This window comes from Arctopsyche grandis, chromosome 1 (assembly GCF_051622035.1).
Source record: "Arctopsyche grandis isolate Sample6627 chromosome 1, ASM5162203v2, whole genome shotgun sequence".
Lineage (NCBI taxonomy): Eukaryota > Metazoa > Arthropoda > Insecta > Trichoptera > Hydropsychidae > Arctopsyche > Arctopsyche grandis.
The window spans coordinates 32,781,992-32,808,497 of NC_135355.1; the positions used below are offsets into that span (position 1 = coordinate 32,781,992).

General features: G+C 35.0%; 1 protein-coding gene across 3 annotated transcripts in view; it reads right to left on the reverse strand.

The window, feature by feature from the left end:
* drpr (multiple EGF like domains draper) overlaps positions 1-19,765 on the reverse strand; it is a 32,608-nt gene extending 12,843 nt beyond the window's left edge. For 2 of the 3 annotated variants that reach the window (XM_077428248.1, XM_077428235.1), the window contains exons 1-4: positions 19,565-19,765; positions 2,639-2,816; positions 1,440-1,735; positions 1,116-1,362 (exon numbers count right to left, since the gene is read on the reverse strand). In XM_077428248.1, coding sequence (XP_077284374.1) covers positions 1,116-1,362; positions 1,440-1,735; positions 2,639-2,739 — 644 coding nt within the window. In that variant the 5' untranslated portion in view covers positions 2,740-2,816; positions 19,565-19,765. The remainder of the gene's footprint in view (positions 1-1,115; positions 1,363-1,439; positions 1,736-2,638; positions 2,817-19,564) is intronic. The other variant, XR_013260420.1, reaches the window with a different exon arrangement.
* Positions 19,766-26,506: the final 6,741 nt, after the last annotated feature.

The following is a 26,506-nucleotide window of genomic DNA, read 5'->3' on the forward strand; positions in this document are numbered from 1 at the left end:
CGGATGTTTTTACGAATGCTTTAGAATTCAATAATACGTTAATATTTGCTAGGTATTATGAAAAAGTGTAATGAGTACCGTATTATGATAGCCCTAAGAATGTGTTCAAAACAAAAATGTTACTTTGTCGAGTGATATTTTCACGAAAACCTAACCTCTATATCTAACCTGGTACCCAACTTATAGTTTAACTATTTTTTTTTAGTTGTAATATATTTTGACCAGTTGGAATGTAATTCGCCATATGAATCAACTTACGTGGGTTACATGGAATATATTCTAACTACTTAATTCAAAATATAATACAACTGATAATACAATTGAAATATAAAAGGAGTTGGTACCAGGTTAGATGGAATATATTCCAACTAGTCAAAATATATTACAACTGGAAGATACATTTCAACTATAACACATATATGTACATAAGTAAAAAGCAATGTCATCCAATTTCCAAAAACATTAAATAATAAGTTACTAGAAATTTTAAACTTTGAACAAAAGTTTATCTAAAGATGAAAATCTACCGAATGATGACGCTATATATATAAGTACATATATATTAAAATAGGGTACAATTTAAACGTCCATTTTATAAAATTAATGTGCATTTAAAAAAGTTTATGTACATTACAAAAAATTTGTTCATTTCTAAATGATGGATACAGATTGCATTAGAAACTTTGCTTTGATCATTGAAAAAAAAATTTGCTACATACTTAAAAAGCGGATGAAATGTGTATTAAAATGACAGATGAACTGTATCGGCAAAGTCGCGAATACCAAAACACGAACCGACAACGACCAACGCTTCTTTCTACTGGATTCCTTCTTTTTTACTATTTGGCTTGCGACCTTCGACACGATCTTGGCTTCGACTCTACAACCTGACATCATCATTCATATTCATATTTTTTAATTGTCACTTATAATGGCAAAATATTTTATTCGATGCACAATACGAGATTGTTTAATGCACCGAAAATAATGCAAATTTTAATGCACAAACATTTTTTTTTAAGATACAAAGTATTTTTCTCAATGTACAGTTAAATCGCAACCATTAAAATACCCCAAGCTTCTTTCAAGCAATAAAATCAAATGTATGCACTAACAATGGTCCTGTTTTCCCAGCTGGACATTGGCATTCTCCAGTGACAGGATTGCAAGTGGACCCCGGTGCACATCGGCAATTCTCCGAGCACTCTAATCCATACGAGCCATCAGGACAGGGCTGCGAGCAATCGCCTCCACTCCAACCCCGCATACAACTGCATCCGCCTGTCGTAGGATCGCACGTCGCTTTGTTCCGACAGTTGCAATCGTTCTTACATTGCGGTCCCCAAAATCCAGACGGGCACGCTGAAACCACACCAAAATTAAACAAAATGTTCCAATATACATCATAAATATATACTAAAGCATTAACAAATAAATACATTTATCGCAAGAGATACCGCCGTAGCCGTTATTGCATTTGCACTTGTCTGGTGCTTCGCATATTCCATGAACACAAGGTTCAGAGCAGACCGGTACGCATAATTCGCTATCAGAGGTCTCTCCATAACCAGGACAGCAGTATTCGACGGGCCTTTTCTTCGGTATAGTCTCAACTTTTTTTATGGTGCGATACTCAATTTTGTACTTGGAACATTTTGGCGGGATGTTGAAACACCAAGAATACTCTTTGACTTGGTACGGCTTCTGCTCGGTGACAGTCACTGTCGTCGTGTATCTGTAATTTAAAAAAATACAATATATTTATTTAAGTTGTTAGTACGTTTATTCATACTCAAAAAAAATGTGTATATCCAAACTTCCTTAGGGAATTGGCGTATATTTCTTTGAACAACAAAAAAAGGTACAGCACTTAGCGGTGGCTTTGAGATTTAGTCATGGCCGAAGACCAGATCAAAAACCAATAAAATATTATTGAAAACTAGTTTTGAGCCCGTTGAAATTTCAACGGGTGGTTTCGGAAACAAATCGATACATGAATTAAAATAAAGTAATCGGAATCGGAACTAAAACAGACATCGGGAATTGGAACTGAAACAGGGATCGGTATCCGGAACTGAAAATGGAGTCCGAATCAGAAATAAAAATTAATCCAGAATCCGGCGCGCCCCCTCCCCCCCCCCCCACCCCCCGGCTGGTTTCGGAAAGAAATTGATACACGAATTAGAAATTTCTTTTTTTTTATATATAAATTCTGAAGCCTTTTTATTTGTAAAAAAAACCGAAAACTGGCTTTTTCTTTCGGGCGGTTTTTTGGAACCCCTAATGAGTAGAGGTCGGACCGGAAGCGTGCCGTTCATTGTTAATTGTTCGCTGTACTTTGTCCAATTTTATGAAGAACTTTTTTTTTGCACTCTAGCTTTGTAAATAGACCCAAAACGCCCTGATTCCTGGAAAAAACACGCTTCCGGTCCGCCGTTTACTAATGAGCCATTCTATAAAGAACTGTGCGAGCAGGAGGTACAACCATCAAATGATGATGTCTACCACGCATTTTATCATATCAACCGCACATCTCTGCTCTATTTTTAAAAACCACAATATCAAAGATTAAGGCGTGCATACCATAAGGAATTAAAATCTAAACTATTCAATAATGTATACGTAAAAAATCACTTACGACTCTTGCCGAGTGCATACATTCGGGCCGCTCAAAGAAAATACATTCACGACGAGCAGCAAATTGATGCATACAATAATCGAATTGACCGTAGAAGACATCTTTATTCTTATTTTAAATATGTTCTTGTACTTTTCGAGTCATTCCTCAAACATTTCTGCAACCGATACTGCACCAACTGCAAACAGAAATAACATCAATTAAACACACAATACATATGTAACTAACTACATACATACATACATGCAGAAAATACACAAGTCATATTACATACAATCTGAAGCAATAAACAGTTAATATATCCTTATCGTTATGAATACGTATTCAAACACTTTAAATAAACAATCGAATACATACATATGATCGGGTTGAATTATGAATCATCATAAATATATATACAATTATTTTTTCGTGCCGCACATAAGGACATGTGTATAATTTATCCAAGCATAGCTAAGCACAGTTTATCAATCGATAACATTTGACTGTTTACGGTCTATCGGGTTAAAATTGGAAGAAATGAGTCATCTTGAGATGACTCGAACGGTCACGGTTCGACCTCTTCCTACGACTTCCGATCTTTCAGTTCCATAATTGAATCAAAAGGTTTTCATCGAATTACGATACATGAATCACACGAGAAACTTCAGCGTAGTTGTTAAAATGTAATAATCTCGGTACAAACAAAAATGTAAGACACAAATTGCGCACAGATGTTCCGCTTCGGATAGGATTATTAAGAAGTACAAACCATATGTATTTTTATTTTGTGCTCAATGACATTTTTGTAATACTTCGTAGAACAAGAACAAAAGTGTACATTTTTTTTCGTATCACTATTGAATACAACATGTTGTACGATATGAGTAACATTTTCACGTTCTACATATACATATATTACACGCTTCGTGATAGTTCCGTTGTACACATGCATTATGATGTGGATTAAAGTGATATAAATGGAGAAGTGGCGTGTGGACCGACCCACAGATTCTCAAGAGATGCATGTAAAGCAATTTTAAATTAATGTAATCGACATTATGAGTAGTTAACGTGTGAGCCATTGTCACTTGTTAAAATTTACAGAAAGCTAAAAATGCAACCATGCAAATCGCAGGGCGAAAACACACTGAGTGGTATGGGACGTCACGTGTCATTGTCTTCCCGCTTGACTTGCCAAAACTTGTCTGAACGTGTGCTGCTGTATAGTATGGATATAAATTGTCTTTTCCGTGCTGCGTCGTGCCGAACTGCCATATATGAATATTTTCGTAAGCGTCATATTGTGACAATATTCACTCGGTGATACAAGTAATATTGCGCCGTATTGTCACGCTCTGTAATGTATATGTAAGCCGATTTTACCTTGCACTCGGCCAAAAACTTGCCTCGCTACGGCATTGAACGTGTGCAGCTGTATATAGTGAGAATAGAAATTGTCTTTTCTGTGCTGCATTGTGCCGAACTGTACAGTGCTGGATAATATAAACGGACCTTAAATAGTTAAGGCAAAAACACACCGAGTGGTCAAGTGTCTTTGGCTTCCCGCTGTGACAGTAAACAGTGGGTATTCCCCAACTATAAATTAAAAAAATAAATAAAGATTCCAAATGCCAGTCGTACAATCTTCCAGAAATGCCAGTCGTACAATCTTCCCAGTTTCTTCTACAATTTTCGAATATATTATTCATTTACATTAAGCGATAAAGAAAATCCGATTTTAATGCAAAATCGAAGATAGGGTCGCTTTAATTTTTAACGACTTCGACTCCACAGTCCTGTTGACAAATATATAAGACAAAATCTTAAAACAAATATATCATATACAGTCCCAACGCCGATCTTTGTTCAAGAATATCGAATCACCATTATAATAAAACATTTTAACATTCGTTAAATAACCTATGAGTGAAGTAAAATATATGTGAGAGATAATGAGAACCTACATATAATGCAAATTTTATAAGATATAGTGTGAAAAAGAAAAAGTTATAAGCGTTTAAACAATTGAAATCTGACAAAGCGAGAGGGTAGCGGAAAGGAAAATAAATACGGCAATTTACCATTAGACGGTCAAAGATTTAAGATGGTCAAAATTATAGCACTTTTGTAACTTGTTTATTGCGAATTTGATTTGAATATATATTGTTGACCAAACCGCGCAAAATAGCAAAGTTTCAAAACGATCAATACGTCCAATTTTTGACTTTCCGACAATTCCAACCGTATAAAAGATAAAAATAATTTAATCAGCGCATACATAATGCTGCGTACGGACCAAACCAACGACGATTTTGGACCAACGTTTTAACCAGCAGGATAAAACCAGTAGCGTACAAAATATCGAAATAAAAATTAAATTTAAAAATTGAAATTAAATATCAAAATTAAAAATATTATTATTATATTAAAATTAAATTCAAATATCAAAATAAAATTATAATCAATATATTAAAATTAAAATTAAATATTGAAAGTTAAAACAGAACATGCTCAATTTAAATAAATTTTCGAGATTGACCTAAAATTAGATCATCAACAATCACATACAGGTAATCCTCGACTTTTGTTTGTCGAAGATGTTTTGACTTACGAAGATACGCACTAAGATCGAAAAAAAAATCAAATAACTATTATTTTTACTTCCCCGTAATGCGCAGTTACTGAGAATATCTCATGTATAAGTATGGGTGACCGAGCGATGGTCCCAACCCGCTACGTTGTCGGTTTATCAAACGAAATTTTTTTAGTCTTCAATTGTTTCTCTCGTCGAAATAAATCAATTAATTAAATCATTTCAGAGGTAAATTTTATCGGATAATGTGTAATTATTAATTTTATTTCGACGAAAGAAAAAAAACCCTTTGACAAATCACCGACATCCGACACCGCGTTTTTTTATGAATTGTTTTTTTTTATCGATCGTCGACGGTAGAAATACAGTAACATCTCGTGACGACTTTAACAATATTTTTTTTCGCTCGTAAGCAGAGAAATTATAATATTTCTCTGGTTTTAAATGCGTATCGTCGTAATTCAAAACATTGTTGTAATTCAAAACATCAACGATGATCTAATTTTAGCTCAATCTCGCTCTTTAGCTTGATTTTGATATTTAATTTCAATTTTAAAATTTAATTTTTATTTCGATATTTTGTACGCTACTGCTGGTTAAAAAGTTGGCCCAAAATCGTCGTTGGTTTAGTCCGTAAGCACTAGTCACCGGAGCCTGAGGGGGCCGTGTATTGTTCAAAGGTTGTAAATGCATTGTTAAAGGTTTGCCGAACAATGGATAGCACTGTGACTATCCTACCTCTAGTAAGCACCATAAAATACACAACTTCAAACTACGAAAAAAAATAGACAAAACAAATTTGAGAAGCGCTGTAGAAGTCAATTAAGTACCATTCGACTAGAGGCGATCCTTAATTGAAGGAAATAAATACAGACACTATCTCAAATATAAAAAAAATCGAAAACAAAAAAAAATTGACCTAATAAATTGAAAACCTAACGCAATAGTGAAAACGGCACTCTAACCCCAACACGACCGCGCACATGACGATAATTTCCACACTTCAAACTATAATGTACATATACACGGCGATGGGAAATTTCATGACGTGGCAAGTGGATCAATTGACGGTAAACATCCATGATGCCCATACACATATCTAGTGTTCAGTGTTCCCCCTCGTCGTTGAATTTACACTGACTCACATCAAAACTGTCGAAATTCATCTCAATTTTCAATACTATAGGCACAAGCCTGTATGTGACTATCCGATGATGCGAATTCGCTCTGGGATGCTGCTTGAGCGGATGGATGCATTGCGTTTTACAAAAATAGCCCGTCTCTATGTATATATCGACCGCTGAAAGTCTACCGAGTGTGACCGGTTGCGAATATTATTGAGCAAATTGCGAGTCGGCTATGACAATTAGCGACACCGGAAAACGGAATTTTAAATATATTTGTATGTATACTTAGTAGAGAGCGAAGCAAATACTGTTTTGCGTTCTACATACATACCATACAATTCGACAATTACTACGGCTTGGAGATTGTTGACGGGAAAAATAAAGATTTTTTTTAATTGCGGTTATTTTTTAACAATAGACCGTAAAAGCTGTCGAGTTTGTTCGTTTTATGTATCAATTCCTTTCCAAAACTACCCGTTGAAAAATCATAGGGAACAACACTAGTATGATTTCAATTTTAGCATTAAAATTAAAATTACATATGTACATACAAATTATGAAGCAAGTCAAAAAACAGCACCTTATCATGTTTATCATTACTATCTCTTTGGCTCGCAAACATTAGATTTTATAGGCTTGGTTTCTCAGTACTTACTTTCAATATCGATTTCAATAAATAGTACGATAGTGAATAAAAAAAAAAAGTAAACACAAAGTTAATATTTACATTACGAACGAGCGTTTTCTACAAACAACCAAAAAAATGCATAAACACTTCAAATCGTTTAATATAATATAATAGAACAACAAATAATCGGCTAAACTCCGCAATATTTATTATTTTAATAGCATTACTCAAACAAACACAGGTGTCGTATTAGACACGAGAGCGGAAACGTTGTGACAGCAAAGGTGGTGATGATCATGGTGATGATGTCGATTATTATGATTGCAACTGTAATGACATTGGTGACCTGAAACAATACACAGCTATTGCTATTACTCCCCTTTTGATTTAACACAACAGCTCGTGATTAAATAACGATCGAATTAATAAAATCATCGGACAATAGAGGGTCGGAGAACAAGCTCGATAACAATCCAGTAATAAAGCGGTTCGAATTCAACATTTAACGATTGAAGCTCGCTTTATCGGTGCTAAGTGCATAATGTCTGGTATTGGCAGACGAGACATCACAAACAACATCATTAGTATGCTGGAGATGATATATACAAACTGACATTCCGATATCGAAAAAACCCGTACAAGTTTACTCTTTAAGGATGACTGGTTCAGTCTATGGATAACTAACTATGTAGCTTTCAGTGCAAGGTTTCGTCTTGGCTAGTTTTAAGTATCACTGCAAGGAACGCTGTCTATAAAAACCTGTTCACACTGGAGCAAGTCTGTCGTTGAGATCGATGACAGCGATATGTCTATTAATAAGCTATTAGTTAAGTCAAAAAAAAAATATATATATATATGAGAGCCTATAATGCATATTTTATAAGATTTAGTGTGAAAAAGGTAAAGTTATGGGCGTTTAAACAATTAAAATCTGACAAAACGAGTGGGGGGGGGGGGGGGGTGGCGGACAAAACGAAGTAAAAAATAAAGGCTACTGACTATTGGCAATGGGTGAGCTGTCACTTTTTCCAAAATTTTTGGATTCTTAAACGTGTTTCTTACGATTATATTTCAACATCGACTAAGCGGACCCAATTGAAATCTCTATCGGCGGCCAAACCTCGCAAAATGGCAGAGTTTCAAAGCGATCGGAAGTTTATTGAAGTAGGAAGTTTGTCAGACTGATTGGCGAAGTGAAACTAAATAAAAACCGTAAAAATAGATATATCTGATGATATACAGATGTTTTTAATTACTAAGTGCTTGAAAGTTTAAAATTAATACTAGATGCATCTTCAAGCGCACCCTAGCCTCGGTCAATCGCAAGATGGTGACTCAAAACTGTCAGAATTTAATGATCTCGTTTTTCAGCAAGACAGAGTTCAACGTTTTCTAAACGACACTACTTCAACATCGAATGCGTCGCACTGGACTTCAAGACTTTCGCGATACGATTTTTATGTCGTACGCAACGATCCGTTTGGTCGAGTAAATCGTTTCGAAGAATTCTTTTGTCAAAAAGTTCTGTTTTAAAATTCAATTTTGAGGTCGTGTTGAAAAAAATACTACACAAAAGATTTAGAATTGACCGTAATGAATCAAAATATTCCATTGTTTAATAATATTCAAAAGCATCGCCATATATAAAAGGAAAATGTTTCATAAATGAGAATTGTATGCATCGAAAGGGTTAAATACAGTAGCAGCCAGCGGGATAGCACAGTGGTTAGCGTATCATGCTAACGATTGACAGGTCCCGGGCTCGAGCCCTGATTAGCGATTGCAATTTACCGTCAAATTTAATTTCAAATAATTTCTCCCGTTACCGGCTTATACTGGAATGAAAAAAAATAACGTCCAACTAGATTGAACCGTAAATAATTAAAAATAAATCTCAGGTGAATAGTGACAGATATATGTAAATATATTCGTAACAATTAAAAATCATAATTGAAACACCCGTCTGATCGTATTTATTACGACCTGGTTGGTCTGTGTTGCCATTTTAAGCATGCTTTAGTGTAGCCACCCTTACGAATGCATCAGTGATGCTACAAGAGATTTGTCAAACTGACAGAAGGCTTGCTACTCGCTACAACTTATTAGAATGAGTTACTACGTATTACAATGTTAGCACTGTACAAAACTTCAAGACCTAAAATAAAAGATAAATTTATTTATTTAGGTTTGGACCATTGTGGTATTACAGGAATCACTAATGCGCCACAATGGTCGAAAATAAGAGATAATATAAGAGAAAATTATACAGACAAAAATAATCATTAAAAACAATAGCATTAATAATAGTAGATACAATAAAAATTTCAAATAAACAGAATACATATTTAATGTCTGAAATTTACAGCAAGCACCAATATATTATACTAGTGAATAGCCCGATGAAATTTCATCGCATGGGTATAAAATTATTATATACCCGTATAAAATTAAAAAAAAAATCCGGAACCGGAACCGTTATTTTCGTAGACTCTCATAGATAGTTTTCAATTCTTTATTTGTAATAATTTTCAATTCTTAAAGTTAACGTTAACAAAATGTAATATTTTCCGATTATACACAAACGGTCATTGACCTCGTAACGTTGAATATTATTATTACACATAACAAATTACGTGCATATACATATGATGTGTATTTACAACACGTATTCTGGGCGAGGATATGGCGTGCGACGCGAGCTCGTGAGGGACATTGCGTTTGGATCGAAGGGTCCGAGGTTCGATTCCCGGCGCCCGCGGTGAATGAAATCAATTTTTTTCTCGAATATCGTCAAAATATAAATAATTTAAATTATAATTATAATTTAATTGAAAATAAATACATAAAAAAATGGTTCAAAACCTCGCTAAAAGAAATTATTAAAATTACGTATTTTTATATGGCGAGAAGGAATATTTCAATTAATGTTTATGTTTAAAAAAAAGGCGAAATGAAAAATTGGACACGCACACACACACGCACGCACGCACGCACGCACGCACGCACGCACACACACATACACACACACACACACAGATTACCGTCTTTATATATATGATTTATAAGAACCACTCGTAAATATAAAACATCCATGCGAGGCCCAAATGGAAGAGAGAAGATCAAAATTCCACTCATACATCACATACAATTATAAAAATAAAGATGAGCGCAGGCTACTAGACAGATAAGTTAAAATAATCCCCGATTATTTACACTAATCATTAGAAATATAATGATGCATACCTTCTATTCATCCCGCTCAACAATTTAGTCATTTTGGACAATAAATAGTGAAAATCATTTAATACCAGAGACTACCTAATTCACAATACGCCATTTGCATAGATTTTTAATGCAATAATATGCTTGTATACATATGTACATATATACTTAATTCGCGATAAAATAATTTCCAATAAAAATATGGCGAATTTTTGGCATTTTCCGATAATGCAATGATTGAATGACCCCGAATGAAAAGAATCATTCACTGTATGATTCGAAGCATTTCTGCAGGGATGCTGGACAGACTTGGATATTTGTGACTCCAAGTCGATCGTTTTCTATCAGAGTTTGCCAATTTATCTGATTTTATTGTTGGAACGGTTCTTCACCAAATTAGCCACCTACCACGTATTTTTTTATACTATTCAATATACATATTTTAATTTCAAATACATACATAGATATAGCACATTTCTTTTTCTTTCTTGTTTAGCCATAGTAACGATTTGGAACTACTTTGTAATGTCATTATGGCGAAATTGTAAAATAAATAAATAAATAACGTAGCAAAATAAAATAAAAACATAGCGTACATATGAAATATGAAATTGCATTACCGATAGATTTCTAAGGTACGGTACTACATACATATATTCAATTGATTTTATCGACAGAAGAAAGCAAACGCTGACCCCAAAACCGTTAGTCATATTGGGGTGACTACATTTTCGAAATCGAGGACACACAAACGATAACGCTCACATGCAACTAATAATCAAAATTTATACGATTAAAAAAATCCATTCCTGAAAACAAAAATAACCCGTAATTTTAATGAATTTCGATAGAACCGAAATAACATTGACTGCAATGAAAATATTAAATAAGCACAATGTCGTAATAACATCCTGTGTGAGCAATAAAAGTGCAATAGCGAAAATATTCGCACGTGCAACGGAAAACTGCAATGCAGCATCAGTGTAGTAACCTTCAGCGAGTTGGCCAATCGCTATAATAGCCGTAAGAACATATAATAGTTAAGTCGACTTATACATATGTATAATATAAATAAAGTTTTAATCCACATAGTGGGGCGAAGCAACGCGACGCGAAGAGACAGAAAGTGATACTTCGATACCAGTTCGTCGTTTACTTGCCGCGTCGCTTCACTTTGCACTTGCGGTGGTTGTTTGTTTTCGAAATGAGTTTTACTTGACAAACTGATAATTCATTTTATATGTAGATAACTTAACGTAAATATATGTACATAAATGGTTGATGATTCAAAATTAAAAAATCCAAAAGTCAAACCACTTGGAGATTTCAAAACATGTACTTATGCGATTATAGGTTCTCACATCGTCAACTATTCGACACAAATGTTCAAAGTGCACAACCAAATAGTCATCGAAAAATTTTGCCCACGCAGGCAATTTATTATTCAAATGGGTAAATCGAAACTGACGATGAAAATTCGCAAAATGTTATGTATTGGTTCATAAACATGCCGAAAAGTGATATACATCCATAAAATAAATAATTACGGATGACTAATGCATCTACATATACACGTATATTAAAAAAATCTGAAGTTTATAAAAACAATATATCAATAAAAAATGTACGAAAATATAAACTATAAATAAAAAAAATGTATGTAAAATGTACGCTATTCTGTGCGACTGTCTGATATAACGCTCGCTGTACTACATATATTAGTTGTTTCGAATCGACATACATTTGTACGTCACAGCTAAAACACATCCAACAAAACGTATATACGAACACAATAACAAAAGAAAAAAACTTCTATATATACTGATCGCTACTAATGTTTCCGCTTGGCAGAAAATTTACCGCCATCTATTGAAAATTTATTTAATTAATTAATTATTTCTTCTATCGGTGTTTAATATTATTTATATGTAGGTAGGTAGGTAGTTTTTACCATTTTTTTAGTATGTTTTTACCAATGTTTGTCTGTCACGTATGCGTTCCTATACCATTCAACCGATTGCGATGAAACTTACAGGAGCTATTGTGTATGCCCGCGATGGTTTCTGTAAAAAAAACGCCCAAAAACGGGAACGGAAAAAACGGGAATGAGTGGCATTGCAACGCAATAATTTCAAATGTGTTCGCGTCGCCAACTGGGTTGTTAGGGTAAAATAAACAAACAATTGAATAATTTCAAATGTGTTCGCTGCCTGCGTTTTTCCCACAAATTATCATGACTGTAATTTAATTTGATTATTATTGTATTAATTTGAAACTGAAGCATTTACTTATCGAAACACATCGAGAAACGGTAATGGATTGCGCTATTGTGGCATTGCAACGCATGCCGGGTTCAGCTAGTTAAATATAAATATTATATAAATTAAATATATTTAACGTATTTGAAAAAAATTCGACCGCGTGGGGATCGAACACATGACCGACGACACTGGTGAGTGTGCGGGGATGGAATGAGGGGGCAGCGCAGGGGTTGAAGTGTAGGGGCGAAACTGCCAGTGACAATAGCCTCGGATGTGGTTATGTATCAATTTATTTCCAAAAACCAACTGGCACAACCCTAGTGAAAAATTTAGTTGAGCAATTTAGGGAGTGGGAGGGGGATTGAAACCATATAAAAGATTTTTTGCGATAAATGCGAAAAATATTCAGATATCAACAAAGTAATCTGATATTTTTTTATCACCAGTATGACAATAAAATGAAACCGATATTGCATTATATCTCGGAAAGCTGGCATCAGTTTTATCAGTAATATCAGTATTCATATTGATGACGGAGGTGAGACAGAAAGAGATAAACATTAATTAATGAATTATGTATGAATAATTTTAAAATATTGATTACATTCAACTCTCCTAAAACTTGGGTAACCTTAATTTCCAGAACTCAAAACCTGTCCCCCGTCTATAAAATTCTCATAAGTTTTCCCTCAAATAAGCTAATGTGCTAATAAACTCCTATTATGATAAAAAGCAACATTGCTATAGCTCGGTGGTTGCGTTAATGCTAACCACCAGAGGTTCTCAAGTTCAAACCATGAGTTGACCTCTATCGAAAATAATTTATTCCGAGTATTTCTGCAGTACTGCTTGATTAGTTGTGACTCCAGGTCGATCATTTCCTACCAGAGTTAGCCAATTTAACTAATTTTCATTGAAACGGTTCCAACAAATTGGCAACCTTGCCCATTTTCTTGCAAATCTCGAGTTTTCAGCAATCTAGAATTTCGCTGACTTGTATAAAATGCTGCAAATTTACAAATTCGACCATATGGATGTCTATATGGATGTTAATTGATATGTATTTACTTTGTATAATACGAATAATACTTGTATCAAATGTTTCTGTTTATATAATTCTGGTCAGGAAGGCGCATTGGGATTACCTGTTAGGCCTTCCTAGTGTAAATTTAAAAAAATCTCTATGCGGACAGTACCGATGAGTAAAAAAAAAAATAGGAAGTTTTGGTCCGTGCCTCATTCGGAGCCGGCAGGCCGACGTATCAAGAACAGTAAAATACCTCTAACACTACTGATGCATTCCGATCTCGTAAGCCCTCTACAATCTACACGTCCACGCTACAATAATACATATGTTATTATGTATGTGCTTACTAAATTTAGTTAAGATTCGCTAGATAAGATGGTAAACGGACAATCGTTGCCACAAAAATATATAGCACTCGAGTTCTCGTTATTACAATATTTCGCGTATGCAACTTTCGATTGATGGAGTTTTAGAGTGCCAGATGTTCCGTGCTCGAGATTGCTTTATGCTGAATAATCACCTAACCAGATTAGAACATCCAACCCCCTCCCCTTCCATTTACAACCAAACATCAAATCGATTTTCAGCATGCGAATTATTAAAAAAAAAGCCGACTGGCAAGTGACTGGTACGAGTTGTATGCAACGCAAAAGTGCAAATACATATCAATGATTTCTGTCGTCTTATCGTATACAACTTATAAAAAAAGAAACACATAACAAGTGACTCAAAACCTACAATATAAACGCGGTTTTAACTGCACTTACTAAAGGACGATTTAATAATCTGTCTCTTGTGTGAATTCGGTAACATAAGCTTGAGCAAAGCTGAACACCTTCATTAACATGTTTCATAAAATCAACAACCAATGAAAATGAGGAAACTCAACTCAAATGATGGAATTCAGTTGATAATATTCCCAATAATAATATATCCAATTGATAATATATATATATATATATATATATATATATATATATATATATATATATATATATATACATTGGGCTCGTGATTCAAAAACGACTTATCCTTTGACTGTCAAACAATCTAAGCACCAGAAAGATGATGTGTCGAGCGACGTAAAAACCACATCGCAGTTTTAAAACCGCAAATGCACAGATAACGTTACCAATTGGGAAATATTGAAGAGCAAAATACAAGGATGACATTTTGATAATACCGGAAACAGCATATCTGTAATATCCGTTTATGTGACGTCAATTTTTATAACATTTTCCGTAAAAATCCAACTCTTTTTATTAGTAAAATTTCGATTGCGGTCGACCGTCGATTGAATGTCGGCCAATTTCACAAGTCATAGAATTTACTGTCGCGATTACGGGAAATTTTTTTTATACACGCGAAATTAACAATTACTTTCAGGTGAATTTTATATACATAAATATGTATATTTTTGCTAGCTTCACACTTCAATGAAATTCATGCCCGTCAAAAATTTATCATCTGATTTTGAACCACTTTCGCTCTTCAGGTCGCTTTGATATGTATTTCACCGACATACGAAGGTTACCGAATATTGATGTAAGCTATTTATTGTTTCCAACATTAAGATAAATGAGTTTGACCATTAACGAACTCATTAAAACTTACATCGGAGTCTTATATCAGATCGAAGTGATGACAGCTAGCTATCCATACGCGGCTTTCTACTGCCTCTTTGCCACTGAATTAAACAGTGTTAAGAGTTATATTTACACTCATTTCATATAAACTTAATACTACCATATTTTATACTTTACGATATGTAGCCACAATTAAGTCAGATAAAGGAAGCAAACCGCAAGACTATCAATTTTCATTTATTTAATCATCAACATAGTTCAGTAGTTAGCGTGTAATGCTTTCAACTGAGGGGCCATGGCTTAATTCCCTGGCCCGGTATTGCTGGCCATATCTTGAATATATGTTTATTCAATTTATCTGATTTTAGTGTTGAAATGGTTCCACCAAATTGGCAACCTATTCCGTAAATTCCGTAAAATTCCAACCATTCCGTAAAATGTATATATTTCTCGAAATATTAGTACTATCGGATTTGTCTCTATGATAATATATAAACATAAACCAGCAGCGTGGACTAGTGTTTAGCATATTATGCTTTCGAGAAGAGTGATCACGGGTTCGAGTCCCGCTGCTGGCCAGAACTTGGTTTGTGACTCCGACTCGATCTTTTTTTTTATCAGAGTTTGCCAATTTTTCTGATTGCCATTAAAACAGTTCCTGTAAAAAGTGGCATCTCATTTCCTATCTCTCTTGCTAATCTTAAGTTATTCAACGTCTTGAGGTTGGCCAATTTGATTACAAAATACTGCAATAATTTCTCCATAGATGTCACTGCGGATGTTTGTATGAATTGTATATAATGCTTATATACAATATTGATTGCATTGTATATGTTTAAATGTACTCATCGTTTCGGAGCGATCTGTAAAGACGAGTGTTCATGTTCTATGAAATGAAATAAAATAAAAAAAAGGTTTACATGTTAGACCTTCATGGTATATGTGTAAAATAAAATAAAAATATTGATCTTTACAATTTTATACCGTATAATGAAAAATCGTAACGTAACAACGAAACGCAAAATTGCTCACTCGCCCGTTTCAAAACGTCAAATTTCATGTGTTTCCGAGACTTAACTTCAATAAATATCACGACAGTGCAACTTTCTCCGATTGCAGTCTTTCGAAAAGCGACAGTCCATAAAGTGTGACGTCACACTTAAATAATTCGTCAACAGAATTGGGACAAAACACCCATTTTTTATATAGAAACGACATAATTCTACAACCGACACAAAAACTAACCTTCAAGCGACTGAAATTTCAATGCCGAAAGTCAAACCAGAGGACACGAAAATTTTCCACAATAAAATTGGCGACAAATACAAACATTTCCACGATTAATCTAATTACAAAACAAGAGAAGAGTCGAGTCGTCGTTCAATACTGCGAACCATTGAATCGCTGCCAAGATATTTCCAACATGTTATTGAACTCGAAATATCAACAACCATAAGAAAAACAATAAGTTACACAACTTTCGCACTTGCTATGTGGGTCATTATCGACCCGGTCAAAAACAATAAGTTTACCTATGTGGGTCATTATCGACCCGCACCCAACACAAAGCGGAGGGACACGAACAAGGGGGGACAACGTAATTAATGCAACCAACGTGTCCTATTTACAACCTATCACACTAGTACCTAGCAAATCACATAAATGGCTCCAATGGTTCACTGGAACAAGTCACAATTTGCATTACCTCCAATCTTATCAGTTTCTTGTTGGCTCTCGTTTCCTGCTCGACGGATTTATGTGCTCAGGGTTCGTCGTCCCAATAATACAATATAACATCACACTTCGACGAGGTCGTTGCATTGTTTCAATTGCAATTTTTATTGTCTGTGTGCAATTTGACGAATTCGAGGTGGAAACTCTCACACAGGACCACCCCAAAGCGTCAACGAGACGATTCCGGTCCTTTATATATTTATTAAATAAGTTTTTAGTTGCATATACAAGTACTGTGTATATAATTCGTGTCATTGTTTGGTAGTTCTTCGCATTCGGTTGACGTAGTTCGATGTGGTCTGTGGTTAGTTTTCATAAAACAGATACACGATGACACATTCATTGTGCTTCGTAGATAAGATGGCCAGTAGTTAAGTCTATAGGTTAAAATGGATGTTGAAGTTTTGAGCAATGTAATATAAGCAATGACAAAATTGCAGTTTTAATTCAATCTGCGTATCTAAAGTCCTCAAAATTTATGCAGAAACACGTGGGAGTTGGATTCCGAGAAACTTGTATGGGTGCATTTTAAGAATTGAAACCAGTTTGTCCTTTCATTGCATTTTCGACAGGATTGTTGTCCAAAATTCAAAATATAAACTTGAGATTTTGTAGATTCGATCTACTTTTCCCAATTACCAAACTACAGATACACGTAATATACGGAAAATCCTGATTCTAGACTTGTCTCTAGGAAAATCTGACTTGCATGTTTTTTTTAGATAGTAAATGTATAAAAACGTTATCACGCCTGATCTATGCTATGGTAATCCAAGCCAAAACTCACACCTAGAGTGTTTTCGGTGATATATTAACGGTGATTTTCATATTTGAAGAAATGTTATTTTATTTATTTATTTTATTCATATATATGTATATTCCAGGAGAGCCTAACAGGTGAACCCCAATGCGCTTTCCTGGCCAATTACAAACAATTATTCAATATTATAGAGACAGAGTGGGTACCATTTTATAATATCAGCAAATTCGAGATGCCTATAAACTCGACTTTGTGAGAGATAAACATTTATAGAAGAAACTCGTCGAAATAATAAGGTCGTACGAATTAACAATTACAAAAGACACGCCCATTCACAGCTGTAGTCTACCTAGGCATGCTGTGCCGTATAATTCTGTGTACGCGCCTTTAGGATGAAAACATACTGAGTGGTACGTGGTACGTGCTTTTATTTAGAAACTTTTAAACATGCGAAAAATCACAGCACATGGAACATATATATATATATAGAACACAGTCCTTATCCTTATTTGAAGAAATGTAGGAGAAACTTGTCCCGAATTCGGTTTACGGTCACGGAGCACCCACTATTTACAAGCCAGGGACGTGACGTTCAATACCACTCAGTGTGTTTTCGCCCCAAGAGTGACATACGGTAACTACAGCGCCACTGCTGCGGTTGCAAGTCGCATATATTCATAAATCAACGTATGTGAAACTTACATATATCGATTTTAATATACATATATTATATAGTAACAAAGACATTTCGCGAATGAAATGCCATCAGCGCTCTACTCCAATAAGATGAGTTTCTAAATTTCCAATATGTGTAAGTATCAAAAATTTCTTCCAATTGGTAACTAATTGGAAGCTAATTCAATCACGCTTAGCATTTGGATCTTGGCAAAGAATCGGCATCAATTTTAAACTATGTACATACATAATTTCTTAATAACTTAATTTGTATAATAAACTTCATAGTCTTCAGAGAAACTTTTTTGTAGGATAAAATAACTGTGATATCGTGAGTTCTCTTCTTTCGGAAAATTTATATTCTTAAAAGTTTTAAATTATATAGTGAAGAAACTGCATTATTGGTTGTTCTGAAATTCAAATTTGAATAAACACTGATCAATGGCAGTATTAATTTTACAAGTGGCCAACTACTGTAGACGAGTAATTAATTGATATCTTCCCCAATAAGTAGTAATAGCATATCGTAATTACGACTAGAATAAAACAAATACGATATTGTAAACGATAGTCAAAATGTGCGGGTCTTTATGACTCGTATCGGTTACCATTCAAGTGTATCCACAAAAGATAACGAAAACTCAGCATAAAAGAGGAAAGTAAACGTAGAAAGACATGTATAGTTTATCAAAGCCACGTCAACTTTTAAGCAAACGCAAATAATCATATAAAAAATATTCCACGAAATAAACTATAATAAAATGTACATAAGCATTACTGCTGATACCCTGAAATTACACAATAAAAGTTTAAAGTACAACATTCGCATGTTGGATAAAAAGGCAATTTTCGGATCGACTTTTTATTTGTGTAGTTCAATATTGCCCCATTACAAATTCAAAAGGGGAGTAAAAAAAAAAGGCGGACATGGCCGTCAAGAGAAACGCTACGATTGTCTTCTCAGTCACTTCACCTGTTGTACATATGTATCAAACAATCTGCGAATAGAGTATGAGAAATCAGTAGCAAACCAGTACTTAAAATTAACAAGCAGATACAAATTCGAACAGGATTCGGGACGAATCTCGCTACTGGCGGACGGACGCGTAACAAAGTAAACCGACGAGATGATTATGTATGGCGAGTCAGTACGTACTACGTACGATCTGTTGACTGTTGACTTATCATAATTGCACCGGTCGACCCTGACTTGGGACAACGAACGGCTCGCAATTATCACGACAACGCCAAAGGGAAACTGTTTCCAAAACAAATGTGTTCGAATATCAATATGACAGGCGGCGGGTAAACAAAGTGGATCAATTACATACCTGTCGTTTCGCAACAAAGGGATGTTTCCAAACGGGTGTGCGATTGGTGAAGGGATGCAATTCAAGCGAGGATCCGATGAGGGGGAGAGATGTGATGTGAAAGTGTGATGCGCCCCCGTCGCACCATTAATGCCGGAACCAATTGATACCCACTAAAAATGCGACGCGCGACCGACCGGCTCGGACAGACACGGCCGACTGATGCGTTTAGCAATGACACACGTCATCCGCCCGCACCTGCTCAACATAAATATTTATCTTGTGGCCAAACTATGACGGCCTTTTTCAATGTTGTCTTCGACCCTGTCGAACTGAATATATAATTAAATTCATTTTGGTACTTGTTTAGTAGTGCGCACCCGGGGCAAATTTTTTTTACCTCCCTCCTACGTCTTTTTTGTCATTTTTGTCGACTTGTAAAATTTGCTAAGAAACAAACGTGTAATACATATTATATACATTGACGATGGCCCCTTGCTACATATTTATTTTATTATATAACTTTTAATACCGTAAATAACAAGAAATTGTGTATTTTATTAATTAGTAGTATTTTCATGTGTTCAGACACAATCTTTACATATCTATAAAAAAACACCGTCTCAAATGTAACTTCTGCTTTCACTATCAGGCTCAAATCTTATTATTACTTTCAATACAAAGCCTAGAATAAGGTGTAGTGGCGTAGCTACCGCACCCGCAGACCCCGCAATGCGGGGGCGCCACAAAGCGGCGCGCCTTTTTTACTGATTTTTTAATTTGTTCTGCAATTTTTTTGTAATATTTTTTTAAAAACGTCTTATTTCTCAACCTATTTGCATCTCGTTTTATTGTATGTACTATATATACATACATTATTATATTTTGAATTCATCCTCATCATGTAATTGATATATGCCAATAAGGCTAGAAGACTACCGTCTTTTTCTATTTTTTGAACGTCAGTGCCATTTTTCAACCTATTTGCTGAGAATTCTCTCTTATTCTTATATATATTTACTTTATCTACATATGTACGTAGTAACAATAGATGAAGTTGTGTGATCATTCGAAAATTCTAATTCGTTTTCGATGTGTTAAAACAATGAAAAAAAATTATACGAGGCGTGAAAACCAATAAAATTTACAAATTTATAAATTTTCGCTGTCGACATTAATAGGTGGGAAGGTTTTAAAGAAAATTCACCATCAGTTACTTTAAACCAGTGGTTAGCAACCTACAGCCTGCGGGCCGGAACCGGAAAGAAGAGCTTTAATGTTTTATTTGTCATGAAACTAAATATACACTTACATTTCGGAAAATATACTACATAGCTTGTGCATCCGATGGGGCTGCTTCAATGGTTGGCAAATATCGAGGATTTATCGCATATCTGAAAAAAGATGTGCCAAATATTTTTAAAATATGGTTGGGAAGCAGTGGCGGCTCGTCCTAATGGGCTGCCGGGCTGCAGCCCCTCCTATAAAATTCTAAAATATATGTTTAATAATACATTTAATATTTTATTTACTAATGATATTTTTTTTATTAGTTGGATGGACGAACTATTGGGGCCTTCGACAGAGTAAATATTACTTACAATATCACCCATATCCAAAAGGGTGATATTGTAAGTAATGTTGACCATTTCGAAGACCCCACTAACTTGTATGGTGACAGATGAATTAAAATGTTGCTGTACTGGCTGTAAAGTCTTACAGCGCCGCCCTGAACGCCACGCAGCCCGGAGTTTCGGAACGAGAAAGAGAAAGAGCTATTTGCAACTGCAGATAGCTCTTTCTCTTTCACTCACTCTGCCGTTTTGGACTGGATAGTCGGCAGCCTTCGCCTGTTAAACGACATTCGTTTGTGTAAGATTTCGCGCGCTTGATCTTACATTTGAATAGTTGAATCGCACGATCACAGCTTTATTCGTTTTCGTTACTCTTAATTGGTTGTGTACGAGCCCTCATCAAATCTTCGGTGAGTCGTTTTCATTTTGATAACAGCAAACTTTTTTCAAATCTGTTTAACTTTTTCTCCTAATTTTTATTTAAATATATTAAGATTTTTTTTCTTTTAAAAATGGAAGAAAAAAATAATTCAGTAAAATATTTACAAAATTTGCACTTTTCGCGACTAGAACTTACCGAAAAAGTCGCTATAAAAGCATTAGGCTGCCTCACGCCCAATTTAATTATTTCACAGCCTGCAACTAGTAGATCTTTTAGTTACTCGCGAAAATTTAATCCAGACATTTATAAAAAATACAATTGGTTAACGGGATGTACAGAAAAAAACGCGTTATTTTGTTATCCGTGTCTTTTGTTTGGAGGCGAGTCGCCAGGCGAAGCATCTTGGACGAAAACAGGAGTTATTGACTTACATAAAACATTTAAACGATAAAATTAAAAACACGAGGGAAGTGTCGAACACTTAAAAAATGTGTGTAATCTCACGATTTTGGGATCGGCTAACATAAAAACCCATTTAAGCGAAGCTTATCGGCGGGAAATAGATAAGCATAACGAAAACGTCAAAAAAAATCGGGATGTTTTATTTAAAATTATTGATTGCGTTAAATTTTGCGGTTAATTTGAAATGCCAATGAGGGGACACGATGAAACAGATAATTCAAAAAATCCAGGAGTTTTTCGGGGGCTTCTAGAATATTCACAAAATTTCGACGATTCTTTAAACAAACATTTTCAAACTTCTTCGGTTTTTAAAGGAACATCAAAAACTATTCAAAATGAACTTTTAGATTGTATTTTGAACGTGTGTAGGGAACAAATAAGTGCTGAAATAAAAAAAGCAACTTATCTAGCTGTTATGGCAGATGAAACAACCGTTGTATCGATGCATTTTCAACAGGTTAATGTTTTTCGTTACGAATTAGGGGGTAAAGTTTTTGAAAGGTTTTGGGGTTTTTTTAATCCGGAAAATAAGAGCGCAGAAGCTTTAGCAGCATGCTAATGCATGAATCAATTTTAATTGTTCAGTAATCTGAACAATTAAAACTAGTTTTAAACGATGACAATGAAAAACTTATTGCTCAAACTTACGACGGTGCCGCTTTAATGAGCGGAGAGAGGGGAGGTGTACAGAAAATTTTGAAACAAACTTATAAAAATGCACACTTCGTTCACTGTTATGCTCATCAACTTAATTTAGTTGTTGAGAAAGCCGTGTCGCGAAACCAGCAAGCACGAATTTTTTTTAGCAATCTTACTGGAGTACCAGCGTATTTTTCGAAATCTTCATCGCGTTTGGACGCACCCCTTTAATGGGTGGTGAATTTTGCTAGTTTTTTTTCAATAATACCTAAATCCACATGTAAGTGGTCGTACGCCAAAAATTGTGCTTATTTTGTCCTGTTATGACATGATAGAACAATTATGGTGACATTTTTTAGACATCTTTTCAGTGCAGCCCCGCCACTAAAAATTATCACGAGCCGCCACTGTTGGGAAGACGTTTACATGGGTCTCTTGATATTGTTACGTACGCCGCGGATTGAGCGAATTGCACTTAGACCAACGGATATCTGTTATCGGATTAACTAAGTGCATGCACTTACTTGCAAGGATTATATCTGGACTCTAAGTGCATTTAGGCTAAACAATGACCGTTATTAGTTATTTCTCAGAATCGGTACGGGGAGACCCAATGTCGTGGAAATACATATCCGAATACGTGACTATACAACAGGCAGTGGCGGCTCGTGATAATTTTTAGTGGCGGGGCTGCACTGAAAATATGTCTAAAAAATGTCACCATAATTATTCTATCATGTCATAACAGGACAAAATAAGCACAATTTTTGGCGTACGACCACTTACATGTGGATTTAAGTATTATTGAAAAAAAAACTAGCAAAATTCACCACCCATTAAAGGGGTGCGTCCAAACGCGATGAAGATTTCGAAAAATACGCTGGTACTCCAGTAAGATTGCTAAAAAAATTCGTTCTTGCTGGTTTCGCGACGCGGATTAAAAAAAACCCCAAAACCTTTCAAAAACTTAACCCCCTAATTCGTAACGAAAAACATTAACCTGTTGACAATGCATCGATACATCGGTTGTTTCATCTGCCATAACAGCTAGATAAGTTGTTTTTTTTTTTATTTCAGCACTTATTTGTTCCCTACACACGTTCAAAATACAATCTAAAAGTTAATTTTTAATAGTTTTTGATGTCCCTTTAAAAACCGAAGAAGTTTGAAAATGTTTTTTTAAAGAATCGTCGAAATTTTGTGAATATTCTAGAAGCCCCCGAAAAACTCCTGGATTTTTTGAATTATCTGTTTCATCGTGTCCCCTCATTGGCATTTCAAATTTACCGCAAAATTTAACGCAATCAATAATTTTAAATAAAACATCCCAATTTTTTTTTTGACGTTTTCGTTATGCTTATCTATTTCCCGCCGACAAGCTTCCCAAAATCGTGAGATTACACAAATTTTTTAAGTGTTCTACACTTCCCTTGTGTTTTAAGTCAATAACTCCTGTTTTCGTCCAAGATGCTTCGCCTGGCGACTCGCCACCAAACAAAAGACACGGATAACAAAATAACGCGTTTTTTTCTGTACATCTCGTTAACCAATTGTATTTTTTATAAATGTCTGGATTAAATTTTCGCGAGTAACTGAAAGATCTACTAGTTGCAGGCTGTGAAATAATTAAATTGGGCGTGAGGCAGCCTAATGCTTTTATAGCGACTTTTTCGGTAAATTCTAGTCGCAAAAAGTGCAAATTTTGTAAATATTTTACTGAATTCTTTTGTTCTTCCATTTTTAAAAGAAAAAAAATCTTAATATATTTAAATAAAAAATTACGAGAAAAAGTTAAACAGATTTGAAAAAAGTTTGCTGTTATCAAAATGAAAACGACTCACCGAAGATTTGATGAGGGCTCGTACACAAACAATTAAGAGTAACGAAAACGAATAAAGCTGTGATCGTGCGATTCAACTAATCAAATGTAAGATCAAGCGCGCGAAATCTTAAACAAACTGACAGATGAATGTCGAAGGCGAAGACTGCCGACTGTAGACGGCAGACAGGCGAAGGCTGCCGACTGTCCAGCCCAAAATGACAGAGTGAGTGAAAGAGAAAGAGCTATCTGCAGTTGCAAATAGCTCTTTCTCTTTCTCGTTCCGAAACTCCGGGCTGCGCAGCGTTCAGCTCGGCGCTGTAACACTTTACAGCCAGTACAGCAACATTTTAATTCATCTGTCACCATACAAGTTAGTGGGGTCTACAAAACGGTCAACATTACTTACAATATCACCCTTTTGGATAAGGGTGATATTGTAAGTAATATTTACTCTGTCGAAGGCCCCAATAGTTAAGTCCATCCAACTAATAAAAAAAATATCATTTATAAATAAAATATTAAATGTATTATTAAATATATATCTTAGAATTTTATAGGAGGGGCTGCAGCCCGGCAGCCCATTAGGACGAGCCGCCACTGACAACAGGTAAAGAGATTAGGCGTCCTGAGAGATCTACCCTTTATAAGGCGGTACGTAGGCGATATCATGTCATTCTGGACTGAGCACTGACAGTGCGTGTATCTCCTTAATCATCAATTAATGCTGTGATACGACTGTTGGCCTTTTACTTGGATCCTCCACCCACCACTACGCAACAATATTATAATAAAAACAATAAATTTCACTAAATCAAATTTTTGACAAACATGTTAGGAAAACAAACATGTGATTTTGTGCGCCTTCTATTAAACTCGTTGATTATCGAAGGGTAATTGTCTTAATCGTGTTGTTATACTTTGGAACAGTATTGTGTCCTTATGAGTAGAGCGCGGATAGAGAGCATGCTTTTTCCAGGAATCGGGGCGGTTTGGCTCTATTTACAAAGCTAGAGTGCAAAAAAAAAGGTTCGGCGAACCTTTTTCGGCGAACAAAGCATTTACAGCAATTGAACAATAAACGGTGCGCTTTGGGTCCGCTCACTACTTACATATGAGTGAAGAGCAGACCCAGAGCGGAAAGCTCAATTTTTTCCAAATAAATATTGGACGACGCGAGTTAACACAATGTCCATCATTGGCTACTATTTTTAATGAAATACAAGATATCTTTACATATACATATATTGGACATTTGAAGCAGCTTCATGAGGTTAGATTTAATGATATTATAAATCTAAATATTCCAGATAGGGTGATTGATCAATTTAGTGTGAATGTAATTGATATAATGATATTTATATCGAATTGCAAGAAAGTCAGAAAGATCTGCAATTCGATATAAATATCATTATATCAATTACATTCAAAGATCAAAGTGATATTTATTTATTTATTTAACATATTAGCCAAAGTGACATTACAGAGATCTCCAACGCGTCACTGTGGCCGGTCATTCAGTAAAAATAACATCATAACAGTAATAATAACTTATAAAAATAACAATATTGACACAACATCATTAAAATCATAAAATCATAAAAAAAAAAACATAGATAAAGTAATAACAATCATTCATATTTAATAGGCAAAATCAACCACTGGCATTCCTCAACAACCACTCAACCAGATTAGTATATTTTATATTGAAGAGGTCAATTTCACCAGAAATCCGGTTGAGCAGATATATAGCCCTAGATATAGGAGCCGTTGTCAACATATTTGTGCGAGCCACAGGAGGAACAAACAAATCACGATATCTCAAGTCCCTGAATTTGCTAGGTGCATTAAACCTAAATTCATTTAGAACCTGAGGATTGTGAATTATCCCATTCAACAGCTTAAAAAAGTGCCTTCCCAGTAACATATTCCGACGAGACTCCAATGAGTTGAAACCTAACGCCCCTAATAGGAATGCACTAGGATATAGCCAAGGATAATAACCATACTGTTTCAAATAAAGATATCTGAGAAACCGTTTTTGGATTCTCTCAATCTTCAATGAATGAGTTATATGGGTAGGATTC